Genomic DNA, 23,421 nt, shown 5'->3' with positions numbered 1-23,421 from the left:
CTCTAGTGTGCCAGACTCTCAACTCCAGGCTACTCGAATATATATTCCAAAATATCATAATATATATTTAACCTCTATCTCTATATGTATTTATATTAAATAAAAGACACTTTTTAAAATTAAAATAATTTATTTCTCCAAAATTATCATTTATTATAGCTAATATTTTTTAGTTCCTTATTTTCTAAAACTTCTGGGTATAAATCGTGGAAATTGACATGAATAAATATCAAAATTTTCCATACGACGACAGATTTTAGGGCTACAACATGAGTTGGTCGTGTTGCACTAAACAAAAATTTTTTCAAAAATGTAATTAAATATGTTTTTCAAAATTTATTTTAATGAAAAAAAAATTAACTTACTGTTTCGAATGAATCAACACATGCATTTACACTAATTATTGTTATTAATGACATCATTAAACTGATTAAAAAAATTTTAAACATTATAAATTTATAATTTATGAAAAAAAATAATTTTTATAAATTATTTATTTGGATGAAGTTTTTTTTTGTGGTAATCACTAACAGTGTTTACAATTTAATGACTTTTTTGGAAGCTTGATAATCAATTTATATAATGAAAACGTCATTAATAACACATAAAAAATTCCGAGACTTAATATCAATGACAATTTCCGGATTAGAAAATCCCGACATCAACTTTAATAGTTCAATCAATTTTCCCATGTGATGGTGGGCAAATTTCATATATTTAATATCTTTTTCTGTGGGTCAGAAAAGGGGGAGGGGGGGATTGGCTCTTTAAGAAAAAAAGGCTTATATCCTCAGTGGTTCTCACTTGTTTTACTTCTTTATAGCCCCTTACCATGTATTTAGTCGCAATGTTCCTCGTCTGTTGAAAATTAAAAATCTTCAAATTTGGGACAAAATGGAACCCCCCAATAAAAAGTTTTAATATTCGATTTTTTTTACCCCTTTTACTTTTTCTAGTCTTCTGCCTTGTATTTGTAACCAATATGCTCCAAAAATAAAAAATAACGATTTCGGGCAAGATGAGCCTTCTTAGAAATCTACTAAAATTTGGTTATTATTTTATTTCATCTTAATAGTATATTACACACCAAGGGAGGAAAGTAGGACAATCTACCCCGCGTGTAGACTGCCTGCCGCCTGAAGGCAAAAATGGTAAACACGCGTATTAAAACATTCTACTTTCCACCCTTGGTGTGTATACAATTTTTCACCAAACCTGCACCTGAAAGTTTAAATTTTTACTTCTTATTATAGGAAAAGAGGCGCATGCGCGAATTTTTATCATTTTTTTTCTCATGAGAGAAAAGAATGACTTTCTTCTCTCTAAAAAGAGTATGAATTTATAAACTTTTGGTGTAGGTGTCATGAAAAAGCTAATAAATAAATGTTTAGAATATTGATTTTTTGCGTTTAATTATTTTAATGTTTTGTATACAGATACATTGAACGGACTATAGCATAAACTCGGATAACACAACCGGAAGAGTATTCGGCGCGTAGCCGACATGGTTTCGGTTCAACTTCCAGATTATTTTCAAGCTTTGAAAAAAAAAAATTAATTTTAAATTTAAATTCAGACAATTTTTTTATTTAGGCGAGTTAAAAGTAAAGCACGATCTTAAGCACTTCGCAAGAATTCCTTGTTCTTCAATCATTTAAATTCAACAAAAATTTTAGAAATATCTAGAGAACAAATGCCTTCTTCTCTTTTTTTATAGAAACGCGACTAGTGACAGTCAGTCAGATATTGCCAACAAAACAAAGAATATCTTGTATTTAAAGAAACTATCTTTATTTTTTTTTTTTACCGCTGTTAATTTTGGTGTTATTATTTCTAGTTTAAGTGTATTATTATTGTAATATAATTGATTAATAAATTATAAGGTACTAGTTATTACAATATATGTATCGAATTTTGACATGGCGAAAATTAAATATGAATTTAAAAATACATCAGAAACTTGCCGCTTTTTTCAAAACAACCGCGCGGCATATAAAATTACCACCTCGCGTTTTTAAAACCATTCAACAAAAATAATCAAAATCATAATAATTGTTCATAATTTTTGTTAGATACTAGAAAATGTTGAAAATTTAAATGAATTAAATTTAAAAAATTAATAAATTTCATCGGTGGATCGGAATATTTGTTATAAATTAATTTACAAAACTTTGCTATAGTCACAACCAAATATTCAAAAAAATTCCATTTTGATTTAGCCGCCTCTTTCAAAATGGTCTCCAAAGTAATCACCTGGAATTTTTAAACTAAGTTTACAATAATAATAATGATAATTAAAATTATTCATAATTTTTTTTATATGCATCAGAAGTGAATAAAGAAATAAAACATAAATTTCATTTAAATAGGGGTTTAAAATGATAAAATAAAAATAATTTACTTCAAGTAAGATTTTGGTAGGTTGTTAGTTTAACTTTTTGCGAAAGATATTCGAGTGTACGTTTATGAGTAGAATTGTTGTGGGATTATGAGGCGATAAAACACGATAAAAGTTGCTAATTTTTCCGCATAGTAGCATCTCCATGGGGAGTATCGCAGCACTGCATAATAAAAGTAAAAAAAAAAGGTTACATGAACTAAAGTGTACTAACTACTAAAAAAAAAAGAGATTCAGAAAAGCAGCATTGGTGTCTGCAATGTAAAAGCCACGTTGAAAGTAATCTTGTATCATGAATACTCTGGTAATTACCGTGTCTCGAAACGCTAATTAGTCGGATAGATGCACGCGAGTGCAAATTAAAACCTTCATCGATCTTTTTTGAGCCTAAAGAATTAAATTTAATTATTTATATTCTAAAATAATACATACGTATTTTGTACATTTAATTTGCATATTTATTTACAACAAGTTATTAATGTCAATTGTATTGTTTTATAATTACATAATAAATTTTTTTATACCCACTCACTATATATTTATTTTTATTTATTTTCTAAGTAATCGTGGGTGCATTGTTGCCAATGAATAAGATTAATTGCGTGTAATTGTTTTATTATTTTTTTTAGTAATGCAGTAAATAATAAATAATTATAAAAATAAAACGATTGTTGGGAATTGTAAGAAGGAAATGGATAATTATTATTATAATTAATTTTTAAGATAAGAGTAAGAGGATAATGTAAAATGAATTATTATTAACCGTTTAATTAATTATCATAGTTTAGTGAGTGGTAGGTGTAATTAGAAATGAGGATAACTTGCCCGGAATTTAATTATCGAGTTTAATGAACAACGAAGTAGTTTAGTTTGACACTTTACGGTATAACCAATTGTCGATCAAGTTTATCTTTGTATGTCTATTATGTAGATTAGGAGATAGACACTATTATTTATTATATATACAAGGTATTTGTTAAAGTTATGGGGCTGGGCGTGTAATAGTTTACTGATAATGATAACAACTATTATTAGATTTTTCAATTACTTGCAAGTAACTAAATTTTTTACATTTTTAGTGATTAAATTTTTTTTCAATTATTTCTAATGATTTAATAGTTTTATTAAACTAAAAAAAATATAGCCTCAATTACTTACATCGAACTATAATTTTTTATTACTCATGTGGTAAATCTATTTATCAATACAGATCATATATTTATACATATATATATGTAAAGAAGCTTATGATTCTCCAAGTAACATCGCCTGTTAATAGTATTTACTCTTGCTCAAAAAGTTTTATTGAAAATCATGTCAAATATTTCTGAACAAAATTTAAAAATCTTTTTAGACGATTTTTTCTTAAAGAAGCACATCATTCTTTCTCGTCTGATTTGGTAATTATAAATCAATGAATATTCGTAAAAAAAATCTATTTTTTTTAGTACTAAAACTGTCCAAAAATGCTCACAACATGGTTTTTTTTTGTAAAGAATTCACATTAAAATGCAAATAACTAAAGAGCATTGCCGGATTTCGAAAACATGATCAGAAATGATTCATTGAAAACTATATGACCTACAAAAAGAGCTTTTGAGCATGTTGTGATATAAAACTTATAGTATATACTGTCGGAAAATTTGAATAATATTGAAATTTATCATAAATTCAACTTTGACGACGAATAACTTTTGAAAGAGTCAAATTATTAAAAAAATATAGGACACCTTTTTTAGGGAGCAATAAATTTCCAACAAAAATATGCATTAAGCTTTTTGGTACAATAATTAGCTAATAAATTTAAAAATTCCAAATTTAAAAAAAAAATTTTCTCATGTTATTCAAATGGGAAATCAAAAAATTGCATTAAGGCATAGTTGTTACTATTAATATTAAGGGCTCAAACTTTCACAGGATTTTTTTCTATCATCCTCAATAATAATTTTATAGTATTAAAAAAAAGCCGTTTATTTTACCCACCCTGATATAGATTATTTTTTAAAGTTATGGGCGTATTATAATTGATAATAATGATAACCATAACATTGCATAGTAAGTTTTTCAATTAAGTGAAAATAATTGAATTTTTAAGACTTTAAACGTGTCAATTATTTGTAAATTTTTGATACATTAATCATTTTAATAAAATTGAATTTTGTTACTTATTGTTAAAGAATTTAACTTATCAATTTTTTTTAAATAATCGAATTATCGTAATATTCTTCTAAAATTTCTATTCTTAAATATTAAATACAATTTTTATCTGAGATTTTTATTCTTACAATAGTACAGTTTTCCATTATATTAACTGAACTGAAACCAGCCATTTTTTTCAAGTAATTAAATTGTTCAATTCTATCTATAAATTTGAACTTCTTATCAACTTAAAAAAAAAAATATATATTGTGAGTTATTTATATCACAAATACTTCTAACATTACAGACCATATATATATATACAACCGTAAGTTATTTGCTACAGTTATGGGAGTGTCGCATGTTACAGTTTGATACTAATAATAAAGGTTTTATTGTTGCTGGATTATTACGATAATAATTTTGTATCACGTGGTTGATTCAGTTAAACGGTATTTAGTTTAGTCTGGAGTGAACTTTGATTGATATCATCGTCAAATAACCGTTACAATTGACGTTTAAGGCCTGATAGGTTGTTGGTCAAATTTCAAAATAAATTAATTCTAATTAATTGTCATTAATTAGATGGTATTAAATAAAATTCAATTTTTATATGAATGAAATTCCAGTGATCAAGTGTCCAAAAAAATTTTTCTTTTCAATTATTTTTAAAAATATGAGCTATCAATTTGTTCCAACGTCAAATATTCAATTATTTTAAAAAATTGAATAATGTATCATTGATAATAATTTTAATTTTTATTGAGTTCTGATCTTGAACTATTTCAAAATAATTAAATTTTCCAGTGATCCAAACAAAAATAAAAATAAAAATTTTCAATTTTCTAGAAAAAATCAATTTTTATAATTTTTTACAAAATCAAATTTTTTATTTACTTGTAAATATTTTATTGTACCGATGATGAAATTTTTCAATTATTAAAATAAAAATTAAATTTTCTCGTCATTTTCAAATAATAAAATTAATTAAAACTAAAATTTTCCAGTTAATTTTAGTACAAACTAATGAAATATTATTAATTAAAAAAAAATTTTAATGTTACAGATAAAAAAATTATGGTATGATCGCCTGGATATTCACTAAACCATGAAGCTAATCCTGCTCTCGTTTATTATACCCCTGGCACTGGGTCTGACATTTCAAGAAGACGACCTGGTGTTTGACGACGTGAGCGATGATTCCCAGCCCATATCATCCGCTTCACCTTCAACTAATCAGCCTTCCGAGAGTTCTTCCGAGTCTTCTCAAGCTTCTAGTCATTATCACAAGGACTTAAAAATAAAAGACATCGCAAATGTCGAGAGCCCGTTTCCCCAAGCCAATGTCACCACAACAGTCGGCCATATTTTTAAATTCAAAATATCAAAACAATCTTTTGGTAGCAGCGTAAATCACTATGAGGTAAAATGGTCTCATTGTTTTGTCTTGTTCATTTGGCTATCATCCAGTCTATTTATATTTTTTATTTTCTCTTCTCTTGTCTTCTATAACCCGTAGTTTTTAATTTATATATTTTACATCTATGAATCTGACCTGAAAAATATTTTTCTCAACACATCGACCCACTCAATTATTTCCTCAGCTATACCATTTATTTATTAGTCATATATTTTCGTATATATTTATATAATTAAATAATAAATGTCATCGTATAGATACGAAGCAGCGGGAACAATAACAAAGCATTGCCACACTGGCTATATTACGATGAAGCAACGACAACATTGATGGGTGTGCCGGCTAAAAAAGATGTAGGCCAGCATCACTTGTCCATAAAAGCTTATTACACTTACGGTGATATTATTAATAGTTTATTCACTATTAAAGTATTGCCGGAAAAGACCGATGAAGTTAAACACAAAGATGGCAAAGTAAATTTTAAAAATATAAATTTAAATATTTAATTATCGTAAGACCAGACTAAAGATATTTTTTATTTTAGACTCACTGTCGAGAGTCGGAAGAACAAACACTCATGACTATTCTACTGGACGTTAAATTTGATGATTTGAAACCGGTTAAAAAAGTTCATGCCATCGAAAAACTTGCAAGCAGTCTTGGATTACACGTCGTAAGTTTTCGATACTTTTTAATGGGTCGTAAAAAATAGGTTATGCTTAAAAGAAGTTTTAGGTTTTCGTACTTTGGTTTTAAAAAAAAATCAATGGCTTTATTAAATTTGTGACACGTTTTCCTGCGGTTTGAGTACCCACATCGATAGGTTTAGAAAATAAAAAATTCAAGTTAAATTTTTTTTTATTTTTTTTTTCCGACTTTAATATTTTTTTTTCTTCAGATACTATCAAATTACTGATAAATTTTTCGTCAGTTTAAGTACCCACATCACTATATTTAGAATAAAATATAAAATAATAATTTAAATATAATTAATTCATTGTTTAATTAACATTTTGTCGAAATATTGATGTGGGTACTCATTTTACGTGAAATTTCATCACTAATTCAAACATTTCATTCAAAGAATTTTTAAAAAATTTTTTTGATATCAAAATAATATTTTATTAATTTTTAAAAATTCAAATAATCAATAAATTAATTTATGGTGACTTAATCAAGACTAATTGTTGCTGGTACTCATTTAACGGAGAATTTTATCAAGAATTCTAATCCCATATTCATTTTTTCTTAAAAAAATTTTCTCAATCAAAATATGTGGAATTCAATAATTAACAAAAATAAAATTTATTAAATAAATATAATTGCAGAGTGCATTTTCAATGCATGGTCGCAGTACAAAAGATGAAAGTGCATCGGAAGACTCACGAATAATTCTCACGGGTCCAGGTAACGTGAAACGTAGGAAAGAAAAACATTCGACGTCAATTCAATGGCAGGTAAGAATTGCTGACACACTTAGCATTGTCTATTAAATTATTTATAAAAACTTTCTTAATCCATTAATCAATCTATCTAACACGTAGGTCGGCTGCGACGGACATTTGTGGAAGCATCAAGCAGAACTTTTGAAACAAATAAAGAAACAAGCGCGTGACAAGACTCTAGCTAAGACGATACAGCTTCCAGTTCTACTATGGCGCGTTAAGACTTATTCCAATGACCTGATTCGTAGCCGCCGTGAGGCTGGTTCTGGTGACTACGCCAGACACAATAATCGTAATAATAATAATAACAATAATAATAATGACAATGACGATGATTACGACGACGAAAATTATGATTACGATGAATCCTATGACGAAGATCGTGATGATCGCGATGATCCTGAAGACAATGAACCGATTACTACTTTACCTCCAAGACCCATTTCAGGTTTTGAATCTCGTGAAGAATTACATCCGCACCGCCATCATCATGGTCAAGAAACTTCAATTAGTATCAAAGTAATTATATATATATATTTTTTTTCTGAAAAAAAAAAAAAAAAAAAAAAATGATAAATTCTTTTTCATTAGGCTGAGGAAGAAATCGATGAACATGATATTATACCGGTTATCGATCGTAAATATTCAGAGTCTAGTCCATCGACATCAGCTCCGACAACTCAATCGACAACTAAACCGGTACGTAAATTTTTTATTATTATCATTGGACCTTTAGCTTACTGTAAATTAGCTTCACTAGCACTCAATAGATTGCTTATAAAAATACAGATAAACTAAATATTTAAATAAAAAATTTGAGTGATTATGCAGAAAAGATGGTGATTTTTTTCTGGCTTAGGTTTGGGTAAAAATTGATAATTCTATTGACTTGGTGATCCGATATCCGTTAGTTTGAGTACCCACATCACTATGCTAAAAAAAAAATTTTTTTTCAAGAAAAGTTGACAGAAAAAATTACATAATTACCACTTACTTGTGATATACTACTGTGGGTACTCATTTTACGCGTGATGACATCAATAATTCAAGCTTGATAAAAATAATTCTGTAAAAAATTTCTATTCATAAGCCTAGACCTTTTCTGTGTAATATAAACATAAATATATAAAATATATAAATATATTGTAACTAACATTGCCATAAACATCGCAACTAACAATTATAGACAACAATCGAGCAAACAACACCACTAAGTACAACCCCACAAGAAGAAACACCCACATCAACAACACCAAGTACAACAGTCAGTACAGTAACAGAGAAAACAGAACCAGAGGATGATGATATAGATACTACGGATATAAATGACATTATCAATGAAAATAATATAAATTTAAATAATAATAATAACAAACAATCGACATTGGAAATTGAAACTGAAACCACAGTAGTACCTACGACATTCCTCACCACATTGCCCACGTCCTCAAGCACTATTTCAGCGTCTACGGATGAAATAAAAGCCACAACAACAACAACAACAACAACAACAACAACAACATCAAGTACTAGCACATCACCATCACCATCAACAACAGTCGCTACTGTATTCGCTGTTAACGATACCATCGATGAGGTAACGGCTTGCTATGCTTCCAGCTTGTAATTAATTACCTATAAACTCTATTAATCCATCAATTTTGTCAATTAATCATTAGTCATACCTCTAATATAATAATTGTTTTATTAATAAATTAATTATTTACAGGACTTTGAATTTACTGAAAATATAACCGAGTACCCTACGGTTATAACGGAATTAAATCCGTTGACTACTGAGACACTCGCCACAGAGACAACTGAGCTTCTCACTACCCCCACTCCTACAACAACGGCTCCGACTACTCCCACTCCTACTCCAGCTCCCAGTACCACCACTACCACCACCACAACTTGGATTCCTCCGACCACAATTACCTCCACCATCAGCACTACCTCAGCTTCAAGCACAACTTCTACCACTACAACGATGACTTCAACGACTTTAACAACTCCAACATTAGCCCCGACGGAAGAAATAGTTACAACTGAGAAAGTTGTGTATCGAGTTCGAAACTATCCCCCTCGACAAGATAGACGACTAGAGAAGATACGTGTTACTGCTGGTAAACCGTTGAGTTACTTTATACCAGCTAATACATTCAGTGATATTGAGGATGGTGACACTCGTAACTTGAGATTGAGTTTGTATCTCAAGGGAAGTCCGCTAAAAAGTACACACTGGCTACAATTTAATGAACAAACCCAAGAGATTTACGGATTGTTAGTATATTTTTTATTATTTGACTTCTTTTATTAGATTTTATACAGAAATATATATATATATATATATATATATATATATGTATTAGAGGTGTGCGAATAATTTGAACCTATGAAGTATTCGTGTCGAATCCAAAGTACTATTCGATTCAAAATTCAAATTGGATTAATCGAATTATTGATCAATACGAACTATTAGAATTATTCGAACCTAAGTAACACACTTGGCTTTGTGACATCTTTAAGATAGCAGTTTTGAGGCTGTTTTTTGACTTATCGATAAGGCACCAAAATGATGACAAAACAATCAGAAATTAATGTTATCAAAAAAATATCTGCTTAAGGAGGTTCGAGTGAATCTAATGTAAAAAGGATTTTCCAACTTTAAGATTTGAAACTTAGTATACATATAAATAAGTACTTTATCGATGTATTTTCAAAATTATAATATGATCCACCGCCTAGTGTCTTAGAAAAAAAATACTAAAAAAATGATATTTTTAAAGATCTTACACACAGGCTCTTACGGCGGACAAGCTTCCGTCATGGCTTATTCGATTTTTTTCATTATTAACCTCCCAAGTTTAAGAAATACAAACCAAATGTCATAAACTTGAATATTTTTTAGAATATGATAAGATTTTAACAATGGTGTTACCGTTGTAGTTCTTCAAATAATTGAAGTTAAACTTTATTTTTTAATCTCGTTCATCGACAGCGATACATATTTTTGAGGGTTTGGCACCGTCGCGGAACCAGCTGAGAGAAAAAACAAAGATAGAAATACATTAAAAAGAGAGACGAGATTAGAAATAAATTTTTCCCGCTTTAATTTGAATATCGATGTTTAAGAAGTTAGAACGTGCTGTTGCATCTTTTTATAAAACCATTTGAATCAAAAATAACCAAGTCATTTCATTACTGCCTTTCATTAAATAAGTAATAGTTATTAATTTATGAATTCGTTATGTTATTATGAATTAAAATAATGAATTTTTATAACTTTTAGGAGAATTTAGCAAACAAAAAAATTCAAACACTACTTTGACTCACTAGTTTCTCTCGAACCTCCTTAAAAGACTTGACACAGGTGACGACAAAAAGTTAATTACAAATAATTCATCTAAACGACGTGTCAATTGAGATGACTTTTTTAAGGCGGAAAAAGAACACGAATTCCTATGACACCTAGGACCAACATCTGTACGTTCTATTTATTTATAAGAAGACTTGGCTTTGAGACAAAATAAAATTTGCCTTGTCCTTTTAAAAGATCTTTCTGACATCTTAAAGTTGTCTCTGTGCTACTTGGCTAATTCAAATTTTTTTAATTGTTCAAAAATTAACGAATACTTTGAATTATTTGAATACCCAAGTAGCACAGAGACAACTTTAAGATATCATGGAGATATTAAGATGTCTTTTAAAAGGACGACAAATTCGATTTTGTCTCAAAGCCAATTTTTTTTTATATAAAAATAACGTACAATGTTGGTCCTCGGAGTCATAGCAAATTCGTGTTCATTTTCCCGTCTTAAAAAAGTCATCTCAATTGACACTTCGTTTAGATGAATTATTAGTAATTAACTTTTTGCCGCCGTTAATGTCAAGTCTTTTAAGCAGATATTTTTTTTAATGACATTAATTTCTAATTGTATTGTAAAAATTTTGGTGACTTCGGATAGGCCAAAAAACAGCCTCAAAACTTGTATTTTATAGATGTCACAAAACCAACTGTGTACTTGGATTTGAATTTTTCAAACTCGAAAAATCGATCTGATTCGAACATTACTTGCACTCTTTAAATAAATATATACAAGTATATATAATTTAATGCTTTTAATTTCAGACCATTGGATGAACATGTATCGAGATGGGATTACGATCTTGTTGCCGCGGATCGTGAAGGTCTTAATGTATCAGATCGGCTTGATATTTATGTACAGCAGCATAAATTAACGCGATCAGTTAATCACGACTTCAGTATTTATTTAAGAATTGATAAACGGTCTCGATTCCCTACGGCAATTGATTGGCAATTAAAGGTTAGAATCATCTTCCTTAAAATTGTTAAACTTTATTAACTAAATGAAGTTTGATTACAGATAATCAGAGGCCTTGCTCAACTCTATGGTGACAAGGATCCAAGCAGCATAACTGTCCGTACAATTCAAATCAGTGAAGACCAAGCCGTTTTTACTTGGACTAATGACACAATACCTCCAAGCTCCGAGTGTCCTAAAGAAGCCATAAATCGTCTGTACCACGTCCTAGTGGCTTCTAATGATGGAGACCCTAGTTCTATGCTTCAACATCATCTAGGTCCAGAGATCCGGGTCAAACGGGTCGCATTCCACGGGCACGGTCAATGTGAGCATTCATTTACACGAATTAGTCCCCAAGTACCAGAAGTTTCTACTCAAGAGCCCAAAGTTAATGATCCTCCGATGCCAAGAAATCAAGTTGATCATATTACCGCCCGAGTTGGCCAATTGCTGATCTACCGAGTACCTGAAGACACATTTTATGATCCCGAAGATGGGCCAACTCGTCATTTGCGACTCTCTTTACTCCATGGTGATCGTACACCAATAGCATCATATGAATGGTTGCAATTTGATGTAAATAATCAAGAATTTTATGGAGTTCCACTTAAAACAGATTCGAAACGTCGAGAATATCAGCTGATTGCGGTTGATAAAGAAGGTGCGACTGCTAATGACAATTTAGTGGTTGAGGTCAAGTCGGCGGACGTTTCGAAAGCAAGCGCTGAATTTACTATTAAATTAGGAGTTGATTATGACACATTTATTGGATCTGCAATGATGAAAAAGAACTTTATTCTTAGATTGAGAGATTTGTTTGGTGATAAAGATACGGATGCTATTTCATTGATGACAATAACACCAGTTGGGCATAAAAATACAATGATCACATGGAGGAATACAACTTTACCGGTTGCTTATTGTCCTAATAGTGAGATACAAAGGCTAAGTGAAGTCTTATTTGTTAAACCAGATAACAAAGAACTGACAAATAGAATTGAGAGAATTATGGGAATGGAATTCCCTGTTGATCAATTAACTTTGACACCGATGGGAATTTGTTTGGGCGAGTTTACGAGAGTTCACTCTCATGATGGAGGACTTGGTATTGATGATGAAGATGAACGAGGAGGAAGACGAGGCTCTGGAGCACGAGGCGGCGTGGATAATGATGACTATCTTATTACTTTTGTCTTGCCGGCTATAATTATTGCTGCGATGCTTGCGCTCGCGGGTATTATTGCTTGTATACTGTACAGAAGGAAGAGAAGTGGGAAGATGAGTGTCAGTGAACACGCGGACGAAAGACAGAGCTTTAGAAGTAAAGGAATCCCGGTTATTTTCCAGGATGAGTTGGAAGAAAAACCTGAACCAGGTAATTTTTAGTTTTTGAATTTAAAAAATTTTTTTAAATACATAAGTATGATTTCTGTTCAAATGACAAATTTCCGCGTAAAATTAATACCCACATCTATTTTTTGGTAAGATAATATTTATCTAATATAAATATATATTAAGGTGATCGTTGAAAATTAAATTTTCTCAGACGCCCCATAAAAAGCTTCTTTTTAGTGAAAAAATACGAGGGGAATTTAATTTTTTCTCTTTAAGTAAAAAGAACATGTGCCTCAGGACGATCAAAGTTCATTTATCGAGACTATCGCGATTTTTTTTTAATATCTCATGAAATATGCAGATTAAAAGAAAAAATCATAAGAACAATTTTGTAGGAAATAAAATTCTTGACAAAAAAGGTCATGTTCATTTTTTTTATAAAATGTGTATTTACAAAGATATTTTAAAAAAACTTTTTTAGATCTTATCAATTGAGCATTTTAAGGATTACGAGTGTTAAAGATAAAGTTTTTTCTTAAATATAGACAACTTCGTAACTCGTAACATATCAATCATTAATGCTTGTTATAGTTTCTATATACTTAGAAAAATGTTATTTTCAACATTTATAATCCTTAACCCGTCAGCACTCCCGTGATTTTTAGTGTCTCGCTTGCGCGACAGCGACATCCTATAAGTTGAATAGTGTCCTGTGAGCAAAATGCTCATAACGGGAGTGTTGACGAGTTAAAACGCTCAATTCATAAGATCTAAAAAAAGTTTTTTTTAAATGTCTTCATAAATACACATATTATAAAAAAATGAAGATTACCTTTTTTGTCAAGAATTTAATTTTCTACAAAATTGTTCTTATAATTTTTTCCTTTAATCAGCATATTTCATGAGATATTTAAAAAAAAACCGCGATTGTATCAAAAAATAGACTTTGATCGTCCTGAGACACGAGTTCTATTTACTTAAAAAGGAAAAACCAAATTCCCCACGTATTTTTTCACTAAAAAGAAGCTTTTTATGGGGCGTCTGAGAAAATTTATTTTTTAACGACCACCCTAATAAATATTAATAAATATGACTAAAAAAAATGTATTCAGATTATATTGATGTGAATACTTAAATAAGAAGAAATTTGATAACGAATTAAACTACACATTTACGTTTTTATTTAAAAAAAAAAAATTAATTCTTTGTCTATGGCCTTCATGATTTAAGTAACTAATTGTGATTATTATAGGTGATAAAGCACCAGTGATATTAAAAGAAGAAAAACCGCCGCTACCACCACCGGAGTATTTGCGCTCAGAAGACGGCGCGGACCAGCCAATGCTATCACAAGAAAACTCAGAAGAACCATATCAACCTCCGCCGCCATTCGCTCGCACATCTGACAACACGCGTCAAAATCGCCCGAAACCAACGCCGACTTACAGAAAACCACCTCCGTACGTACCACCCTAACAAAATTACGAATTGCACTCATCAACGCGTCGATATATGACCGCAATGTTGGGTGAAACTACAACATCAACCGCCGAATTACGCGAACAAATATTTCATCGAATACAAGGCCATACTTCGAGATTTCATGACTAAGAAATTTTTTTTTATTCATTAATTAATTAATTGATAATTATTAATTCTATTAACGTCAATTCGATGGTCACGTGTTGCCTAATTCAACTTTTAAAAAGTTCACATTTAATTAACCCTTCAATGGTCATCAGATATTTTAGTTTTTAAAAAAATTATATACTGATATTTTTAGAATCCGGAAAGTAATAAAATTACTTTTAAATTTCACTAAAAATAATTTATGTTTTTAAAGCGATTATATCTCAGAAACTATTCGTTTTATGTTGAAAATGTCCTGATACGAATTTGTAGAGCCTTAAATTTTTTATAAAAGAGAATTGAATGAAAATTTTGATAGGATGAGACTGAAAAAAGTTATGCTGAGTTAAAAGTCTTGATTTAGTATGTGAATAAAATTACGTGGGAGTTTTTTTGTAAATTATTAGTTTAATGTATAAAGTACTTGAATGACTTTTTATATATTATTAAATTCTTGATAAAATACTCGGTTAACGGGAACGATAAAATAATTCTGCAAGTTATAACTCATAAAAGTTAAACGTATAATTGCAGAATTAAATAAACAAAATATTTAGATTTATATTTTTAGTTCTGGCTTTTATTTTTATTTTTATTTTTTGAGCCACCGCATGTTTTTTAAAATTTTGTTTATTTTAATTATTTTTATTAAGAGCTAAAGTTGACTGAGTGTCTCGCAGTGACCTTCCGTGTTAAATTTTTTGTTATTGTTGTTGTTGTTGTTGTTAATGCAATTAAAATTTGTTAATTACTATTTAAAACATACACTTTGTTTTAACCATTATTATCTTTTGGTGTAAATTAAAAAAATTTTAATTTTTTAAATAATTAAAATTTTGTGTTTCAAAATGTTCATAATTATTTTGGATACTTAATTTATGAAAATTAATACCGATTTAAAATTCCGGTATATTAATAAGTATTCAAAGTTCACGATCCTTGTTTATACTTTGTTCAACTTGAACCCGAGATTATCAATAATTTAATTTAATTATATAATTATTCATATATTTTATATCTAATCCAAAGAAACATTTTTTTTATCCTAATTCAATATTAACCGAAATATTGACATCAACTCACTTATGATTGAGTTTTTGCATAAAAAAAAACAAATTGGCGGACAAGTTATTAAGTTTTTTAATAAGAACGATCAATCTGCAGTCACTACGTACTATTATCCGAGTATAATACTACCAGATTTATTAAATATGGTTAAAATTAAATCATTTATTGAAGCCTTACTAATTTACTCTCAGAAATTTTGTTGATTTTAATGAGATAAATTTTGTCATTTATTCGCAAGCTTATTGATTTCGATAATGGTACACTGTAAAAAATTGGGAGTGAATACGGATTTTATTTCAATCCAAATTCACTACATCACTCGTAGTTCCGGAGTTTTCAAAAAATATCATTCCGCATGCGAAGTGAATAGGGTTTTTTTTTAAGTGGAGTGATTACGGAATGACGTGGATTTTATTTCAATCCGCTTCACTCCGGTCTGGAATTTGAATACCTAAATAAATTTATATTTAATAGAAATAAATGTTTATGAGAATCATAATTATTTCAATAAGTAATTGATTCAGATATTAATAATTAAACTTAAAATATTATATTTTTAATTTATAAAATGTTTTGGTAACTCACTAAATTATAATTTCATATAATACATAGTGAAAACATTAAATTTTTTAATAGTTATGGAGCCATAGTTTCTATGGGAATATTTTATGTTTCAGTACAAAATAAATTGTTTTTTCGTGGCATGGATGATATGTCATATGACAGTTTGTGACTCAGTAGAATTATATTAATGATGAAAAATGAAAAATCTGATTCTGTCACTTCATAAGCGTGAAAGTTTTCATTATCAGCTCCTTATAATTTTTAAAAAATATTTCTTGTGAATTTATGGAAAGGGAGCACGTAATTATTTCCGTACTCAATATAAATGTTAAAATATAGAAGCTTTAACTTCACTATGTGTTAGTAATTCTTTTTATAAATATTTTCTAAAACTCCTATTTGAAGTGAAATTCATTTCGAGGCAATTTAATGAATAAAAAATCATCAACTTCACGATAACCCCTTCAGAGTGAATTTCACTCCGAAGGGGAGTGATAAATAAAAAGTCATCCACTCCGCGTTCACTCTGCAAATTTTTTACAGTGTAAAATCAGAGGATTCTTAAAAAAATCTACACACGGTCAAATGTTTTATTAGTAGTCTAATATATTTTTTTTCTTAAATATCTTAACGACGATGAAAGATACAAAAAAACTTATTAAATTTCTATGGTTTACCTAAGGGCTGTCTTTCATGGATACAAAAAATTCAGTTTTTAATTTCAAATTATATACAAATTTTTATGTCCGTAATTTTATAATATCATGTCAACATCTTTACGCGCGATATATACGCGTAAGTATTTGCAAAACTTAAGATACTGAACAAATTATTGCATATAAACATCTAAACCTACGAAAAGGCACAAATTACGGTCAAGACTTTTTCACTGATAACAAATTAAATTTGTTTAATTTTTATTATTATAGAACCATGTCATAGACTAAATTTTTCTTATCCTCTCTTAATAATATAGATAATAGATATATTCCGCGATATCAGTTATATTCAATGTCAGAATAATTGACATAACTATTTATTTAAAGAATATTAATAACATCGTTTTTTTTTTCCCGCGTAATTTAAATGTATTTCGAATGAAATAGATAAATTGTTTTATCTCGATACTTGGCAGATAGAAAAGTTAAAACCATGAAAAGGCACAAATTCCAGTCAGGATTTTTACAAAAAAAAAATTGTATTAAATTTAATGTGACCTCTGTATAAAATTAAAAAGTGACTGAAGGGTTAATTAAAAAATCTCCAACGAATCTCAATTTAATTTTGTTACAAAACGTTTTTTAATCAGTGCCATTTTTTATAAGCAATATAAGATTAAAAAATGCCTAATTAAATAGTCATAGACTGTAAAGATCTCCACGCACACGAGGATTGATACTTATTAATTATAATTATAATTAATTAATTAATAACTATTAATATTAACAATTGATTTAAACAACCTCGTAATTCACTGCCACTCTAGAGCTTAGTAATCTTTTTTTCTACTTAATTAATTATTAATTTTAATAATCCAGCTCCACTGATTTTTTAAAAATAAATTTATCAATTATATTTTAATGCTCGATAATTAATGATTTTTAACACGATAATTTATCTATTAATTAATTTAATTAATTAATAATAAATTATATAAAATTTTTTTAACCATTTATTAATTAGTTCATAAAAAGAATACGTACTATCGCACAAAGCTAAAAATTTACAAAAAAATTATAATTATGTAAAAGTCTTTTTTTTACAATCGTGAATTCTTTTAAAATTAAATAGTTACCATGCCAAAAAGAAAATTAACACTTAAATAAAATTTCGTACCGATTGAAAGAAACAATTTTTTTTTTAAATGTTTTGATTGTCGGCGATTTTTTTACGCGGCTAGACAAAGCATTTGCAAAATTTTAATGCTGATCGATGAATGAAAAAAGAAACAAAATTTAAGTAATTAATATAATTGCGATAATTGCCAGTAATTATCAATTAATAAGTCTGCTGATGTGTTATTAATAAATAAGTAAATAAATAATTAATTTCTAAAAAATATCAACCATCTGCGTAACATCTGTAACGTATATTGGTAATAATAATCATAAGTAATAAATAATAATAAATAATAATAATAATAACAAATAATACGTATAACATTCATCAATTATCACTCATTAATCATTATTCTTATCAGCGACACATTTATTGCGCAATTTATTCAAAAAACCACTTGTACTTTATATTAGTCTACCTCAGAATTTTTCTTAACTTGAGAAGATATTAAAATAAAAAATTAATTTAAGTCATCTTGACGTAATTACACGTCGAATGAGTACCCACAATACGACATTACGGTAAAAAAATTTATTTGGGAATTTATGACTCGTAAATATTAATTAATTGTTATCAGCGATCCTAATAAATTTATCTACAAAAATAATGTCTGTATTCGTGCTATTCATAAAATTTCGCGCAAAATGAATACCAACAACGATAGGTTTGGATGCGATGACAATTGATTAATTAATTGTTAATTAGTTAAATGAATCAAAAAAATTATTTTGACTATATTGGTGTGGGTACTCAAATAAGAGGAAATTTGATAAGATATAAAATGGTGGTAATTAGAATTATTTTTAAAAATTTTGTTTATCTGATTTAAAAATAATAAAATTTATATTTTTTATTAATTATTTTATTAAAAATTAATTGTGATAAAAAAATTGATAGTATCTTTGTAAAAATAATTAATTAATTAATAATTTGACATAAATGTGTCGCAATCATATCATGCTTTTATCATAATATCATATCATCGCAATTTTTTGCGTCCGTACTAACATGAAAATTAATTAATTTAATTAATTAATTAAATAAAATTGTAAATTATAATTAAATCGATCAGCATTTTATATAAATAAATAATACAAATAATATAAATGTACATCAAATGTATAAGTACTAACGGACGTTTTTTTTATATATAAATCTATACATATTATAATTATAATAATAAATAAATTGTAAATGTGTATAAGTGTGTACGGAATTAATGAATTTTAAAAAATATATGTATGAATGAAGTTAATTATAATAATATAATTGTAAGTATAAGAATATTTTTGTCTGAATTATAAACACATAACGCTTTCAAAAAGTTTAAATAAAATAATTAATTAATAAATGTTCTCATGCGAGATTTTTTTTATTTAAACAAAAAAAGTCTTTAATGATTTTCGATACTAAATAAATATATATATATCAATATATATGTATCCATAACATGACTAGACAAGTATACTCAGTATGTAAAGTAAAATTGAATTAATAAAACCATTTTAGGATATTCTTGAATTTTTTTTATTTTCTAATTATTAAAAAATTAATTTTTTTTCAGAGTTCAAGATTTTTTGAGAAATCCCGAGACTCGGTAGTGTCTCGCGCCAAGCACACGTTCGAATCCATATGTACGTGTATGTACATGGCGGCGCGAGACGACCGTGTCTCTCTATTCCGAAATCATACACAGAAAAAAAACGTTATCTTGAGTCAAGAAAATAAAATATTTTGGATGACAAACATATTCGGGAACCAAGTCAAGATTTTCTTGAGCCAAGAGAATTTGTCTTGGTCAGAGGAGATTTCTACTTTATCCGGGAAAACTGAGGTTTTTAAAAATACTTTCTTGAATCAAGAATATTTACCTTCAGTGGAGCATTTTTTTGTCTGTATACGTCGACTGAACGTTTTGCATACTTTTGCACACCTCGAACGCAAAGCAGAGAGGTAATGCTCTATTGTTGCCAAATTAAAAATCGGGGTTTCGGTAATCTTAAATCATCCATCAATTTACAGTCGGGCCTCGTTATAAGACTATCATTCTGTCTTTTTTATAAACCAGGTATCGCGATAGTTTGAGAGAGAAACTAACAGCCTTATAACGAGTTCCTACTGTATTATAGCACTTAAATAGGAAAAAAATGCACTGGTGTTGAGAGGATAGTCTATTGAACAACTCTAATGTACTTTGAAGTTCTCTTACTAAGTTTGTTTTTAAAAAAAATTTGTTAGAAAAAATTATTGTTGGACGGCAATTGGTCTGATTATTTGGATATTCAGTGATAATTAAAAGTGATAACTGATAGCATATTGTATACACAATTCCGTATGTATTTTTATATTTTTTTTTTTCTACTGGTGCTACCAATGGCGAATATTTTTACAAACTTCATTTTGCTCTCTTCAAGTTGAATGAGTCAAATGCTACGCGGGGAGATTAGTCTCTATAATGGGGTAGGAATTTACCCTTTCGGCACAGGTATGGTGAAAATTATTTTGCGAATATCTTTATATATATGCATTAGTATGAATAGTTGTCATTAACTATATTAGGATTTATAACATTAGTTCAATAATGAATTCTCTTAACTACAGTATTATTATATCCGCAATAAACTTATCGGTAATATAACATTGCGCCATTTATTTTCACAAAAATAATTTTTGTCCGACGATATCTTTGGAACGAAGGAACCGATCCAAGCGTTCTTGGTGGCAATCAAAAAAGCTCACCAAAGCTTAGAACTAATTACATTTTGAGGCGAATTGGGCAAGAGGTTCATGAATTATACGCAAAAAATCAAAAACAAAAAAAAATTTTTAATTTTTATTCTTCGCATAACTCGTAAACTACATGACCAATCTACCCCAAAATCTAATTAATTTTAAGTCTTGTTGAGCCCTTTCGATTGCCACCAAGAACGTTCAAATCGGTTAATTCGTTCCAAAGATATCGCCGGACAAAAAAAGTTTACACACACACACACACACACACACGCGCGCACGCACACCTACACACGGACGTCCATCCGGAAATAGAATAGCTTCCTAGGACCTCAAAACGTCGACATTTGATGAAAACTCGATTTTCGAAAATCGGACCGAAACCAATAACTTCCTTTTTTTTGAAAATTTGCAATTTTCGTACCGGGAAATTAAAAATATTTAGGTGTACTTGGTGTGCGCTATTAAGGTCAATTCAAAGTATTTGAATATGAGAGGTTTAGAAGATACGACACGACTAAACAATAATTTTGTGCGTTAACGCACATCAAGTATATTTAACCATTTTTTTTTTGTACATTTAATTGTTATTATTTTTTTAGCTCTACAACATTCACGTTACTTAGTAATACTTATGATTTTCGTTATTTTTTTTTTTTTCGTAAAAAAATTATACTCCATGTAATACGTAATAGATTTTGAACGTGTACTTGGCGCGGCTCACAAAAAAATCGGTTTTCGGTAGGATAAATGAACTGTGTAGTGGAGTAGATCGTAAAATTCTGCGAAATATGAGTACCCACATCAATATGTTTGGATAAGATGGACTAGTTTATATATTTGTTATTTATATGAATATATAATATGATTTGTTTAACTTTTTATCTGAATAGTGATGTGGGTGCTTAAATTAGTGGAAATGTACTGGGAAATTCGACTGTACAGATAAAAATTTCAAAAAAAATGTTTGTTTAGGATTTTTTTTTTTTTTTTTTTTTTTTTTTTAAATATTGATGTGGGTACCGTAACCTACACTTAACTAAAATAATTTTTATAAAAAACTGGTATCTTTTTTTAATTTCAATTAATTAAAAATAATTTTTTTTTTTTTAGTTTTTAAAAAATTTATTTGGCGGAAAATATGAAATTATATGATCTGTTTTACGTAAACTTGTTTGCTTGACTAAAAAATGTTATATCACATAATTTATTAATATTAAAAATTTATAGCTTATTTATGTTTCAATATTTTTATTTTATATCTTTAAAGTACAATAAATTATCAGAGTATCTCAATTTCCTTTCGCGTTACATAATAACACATCCAGTTTCATAGAATTACTTATTTCCGTTTAAATTATTTTTCTTTCCTCATTTTTTTTTATCGAGAAATTTATTTTTAGAATTATTCTTTTACACAACCTTTTTTAACAATCTTTACAAAAAAAAAATGAATTTTACTTACATAAGGCTGTAATTTGTAAACTATTCAATTTTTTAAAAAAACGTACATGGCCTTTTTTGCAAAGACTTTAAAGCCCTATATAAAATATATCTTTGTCTTCTGCTCTAAAATAAATATATAAAGCTCCAGATGCTTTTGCGGCTTCAAAAATATCAAAGTCATCATTTTTTAAGCACAAAATTTCTTCAAACAAAATTCAAAATTCTGACATGAAGAATAAAAATATTGAGAGAATTATATACTTTTTTATAAAAAATTTTTAGTTTTACAAAAACGATCCTTATGATTTTTATTCTAAAATCAATATTTCCAGCTCAAGGTTTTAAAGTTAAAATTTTTAATTTTTTCAAAAATAAGAAAAAAATAATTATGACTAAAGTAAAACATTAAAAGACAATTTTTGTAAATTGCAGATCCAAGCTTCTAAAAAAAAAAAATTAAATACCTAATTAACAAATAAATAAATATTTAAAATTCAAATTTAGACTGGAGACTAGGAATGCAATTTTCAACCTTCATGGAGTCTAAATACGTCCAATGAATCATACCATAATTAAATTGCGTTTTAAGTTAAATCAGTAAGACAACCGCCTCTAAAAAAAAACAAACTATAAATAATTTTTCCATTATTATTTACCAATTCATCAAATACAAATTAAAAGTAAATATTTGTTTTTATCAAAATAAAATATCTTCCTTCAATTCTCTACTCTCTAAAGATATATAGATGCACCAATTGTTTATCTATTCTCCTTAAATAATAAACTGTGAATGAAAAACATTTTTCTTATCACCACATAAATAAAACATAAAAGACAGATGTCATACGCTGACATATTTTATCAAAAAATTAAATGTAATCAGCAATTTAATATCTTATAATTCAGCTCACGTGCGTTTCTTTTATCAACAATCAAACTAAATAAAAAAAAAACACAAGTTTTTATTCAAAAAAATTTAATATTATTTAAATAGAACAAAAGTCATAATAACAATTAGTAAGACTATAACATAAATCTAAAAAAAAAAAAAAAAAAAATATATATATATATATATATATA

At 28.1% G+C, this 23,421-nt stretch overlaps 1 protein-coding gene across 3 annotated transcripts in view; it reads left to right on the top strand.

Annotated features, from left to right (window-relative positions):
- LOC130672733 (dystroglycan 1-like) overlaps positions 1-19,668 on the top strand; it is a 58,748-nt gene extending 39,080 nt beyond the window's left edge. For 2 of the 3 annotated variants that reach the window (XM_057477438.1, XM_057477439.1), the window contains exons 2-12: positions 5,604-5,960; positions 6,215-6,430; positions 6,502-6,630; positions 7,286-7,414; positions 7,502-7,921; positions 7,994-8,101; positions 8,589-8,999; positions 9,132-9,685; positions 11,535-11,730; positions 11,791-13,105; positions 14,318-19,668. In XM_057477438.1, coding sequence (XP_057333421.1) covers positions 5,646-5,960; positions 6,215-6,430; positions 6,502-6,630; positions 7,286-7,414; positions 7,502-7,921; positions 7,994-8,101; positions 8,589-8,999; positions 9,132-9,685; positions 11,535-11,730; positions 11,791-13,105; positions 14,318-14,541 — 4,017 coding nt within the window. In that variant the 5' untranslated portion in view covers positions 5,604-5,645 and the 3' untranslated portion in view covers positions 14,542-19,668. The remainder of the gene's footprint in view (positions 1-5,603; positions 5,961-6,214; positions 6,431-6,501; positions 6,631-7,285; positions 7,415-7,501; positions 7,922-7,993; positions 8,102-8,588; positions 9,000-9,131; positions 9,686-11,534; positions 11,731-11,790; positions 13,106-14,317) is intronic. The other variant, XM_057477441.1, reaches the window with a different exon arrangement.
- The last annotated feature ends 3,753 nt before the right edge of the window (positions 19,669-23,421 follow it).

The sequence above is a fragment of the Microplitis mediator genome, chromosome 8, assembly GCF_029852145.1.
Source record: "Microplitis mediator isolate UGA2020A chromosome 8, iyMicMedi2.1, whole genome shotgun sequence".
Taxonomy (NCBI): domain Eukaryota; kingdom Metazoa; phylum Arthropoda; class Insecta; order Hymenoptera; family Braconidae; genus Microplitis; species Microplitis mediator.
The sequence above is the reverse complement of the archived record's forward strand: the minus strand, read 5'-3'. Positions and strand labels throughout refer to the sequence as shown.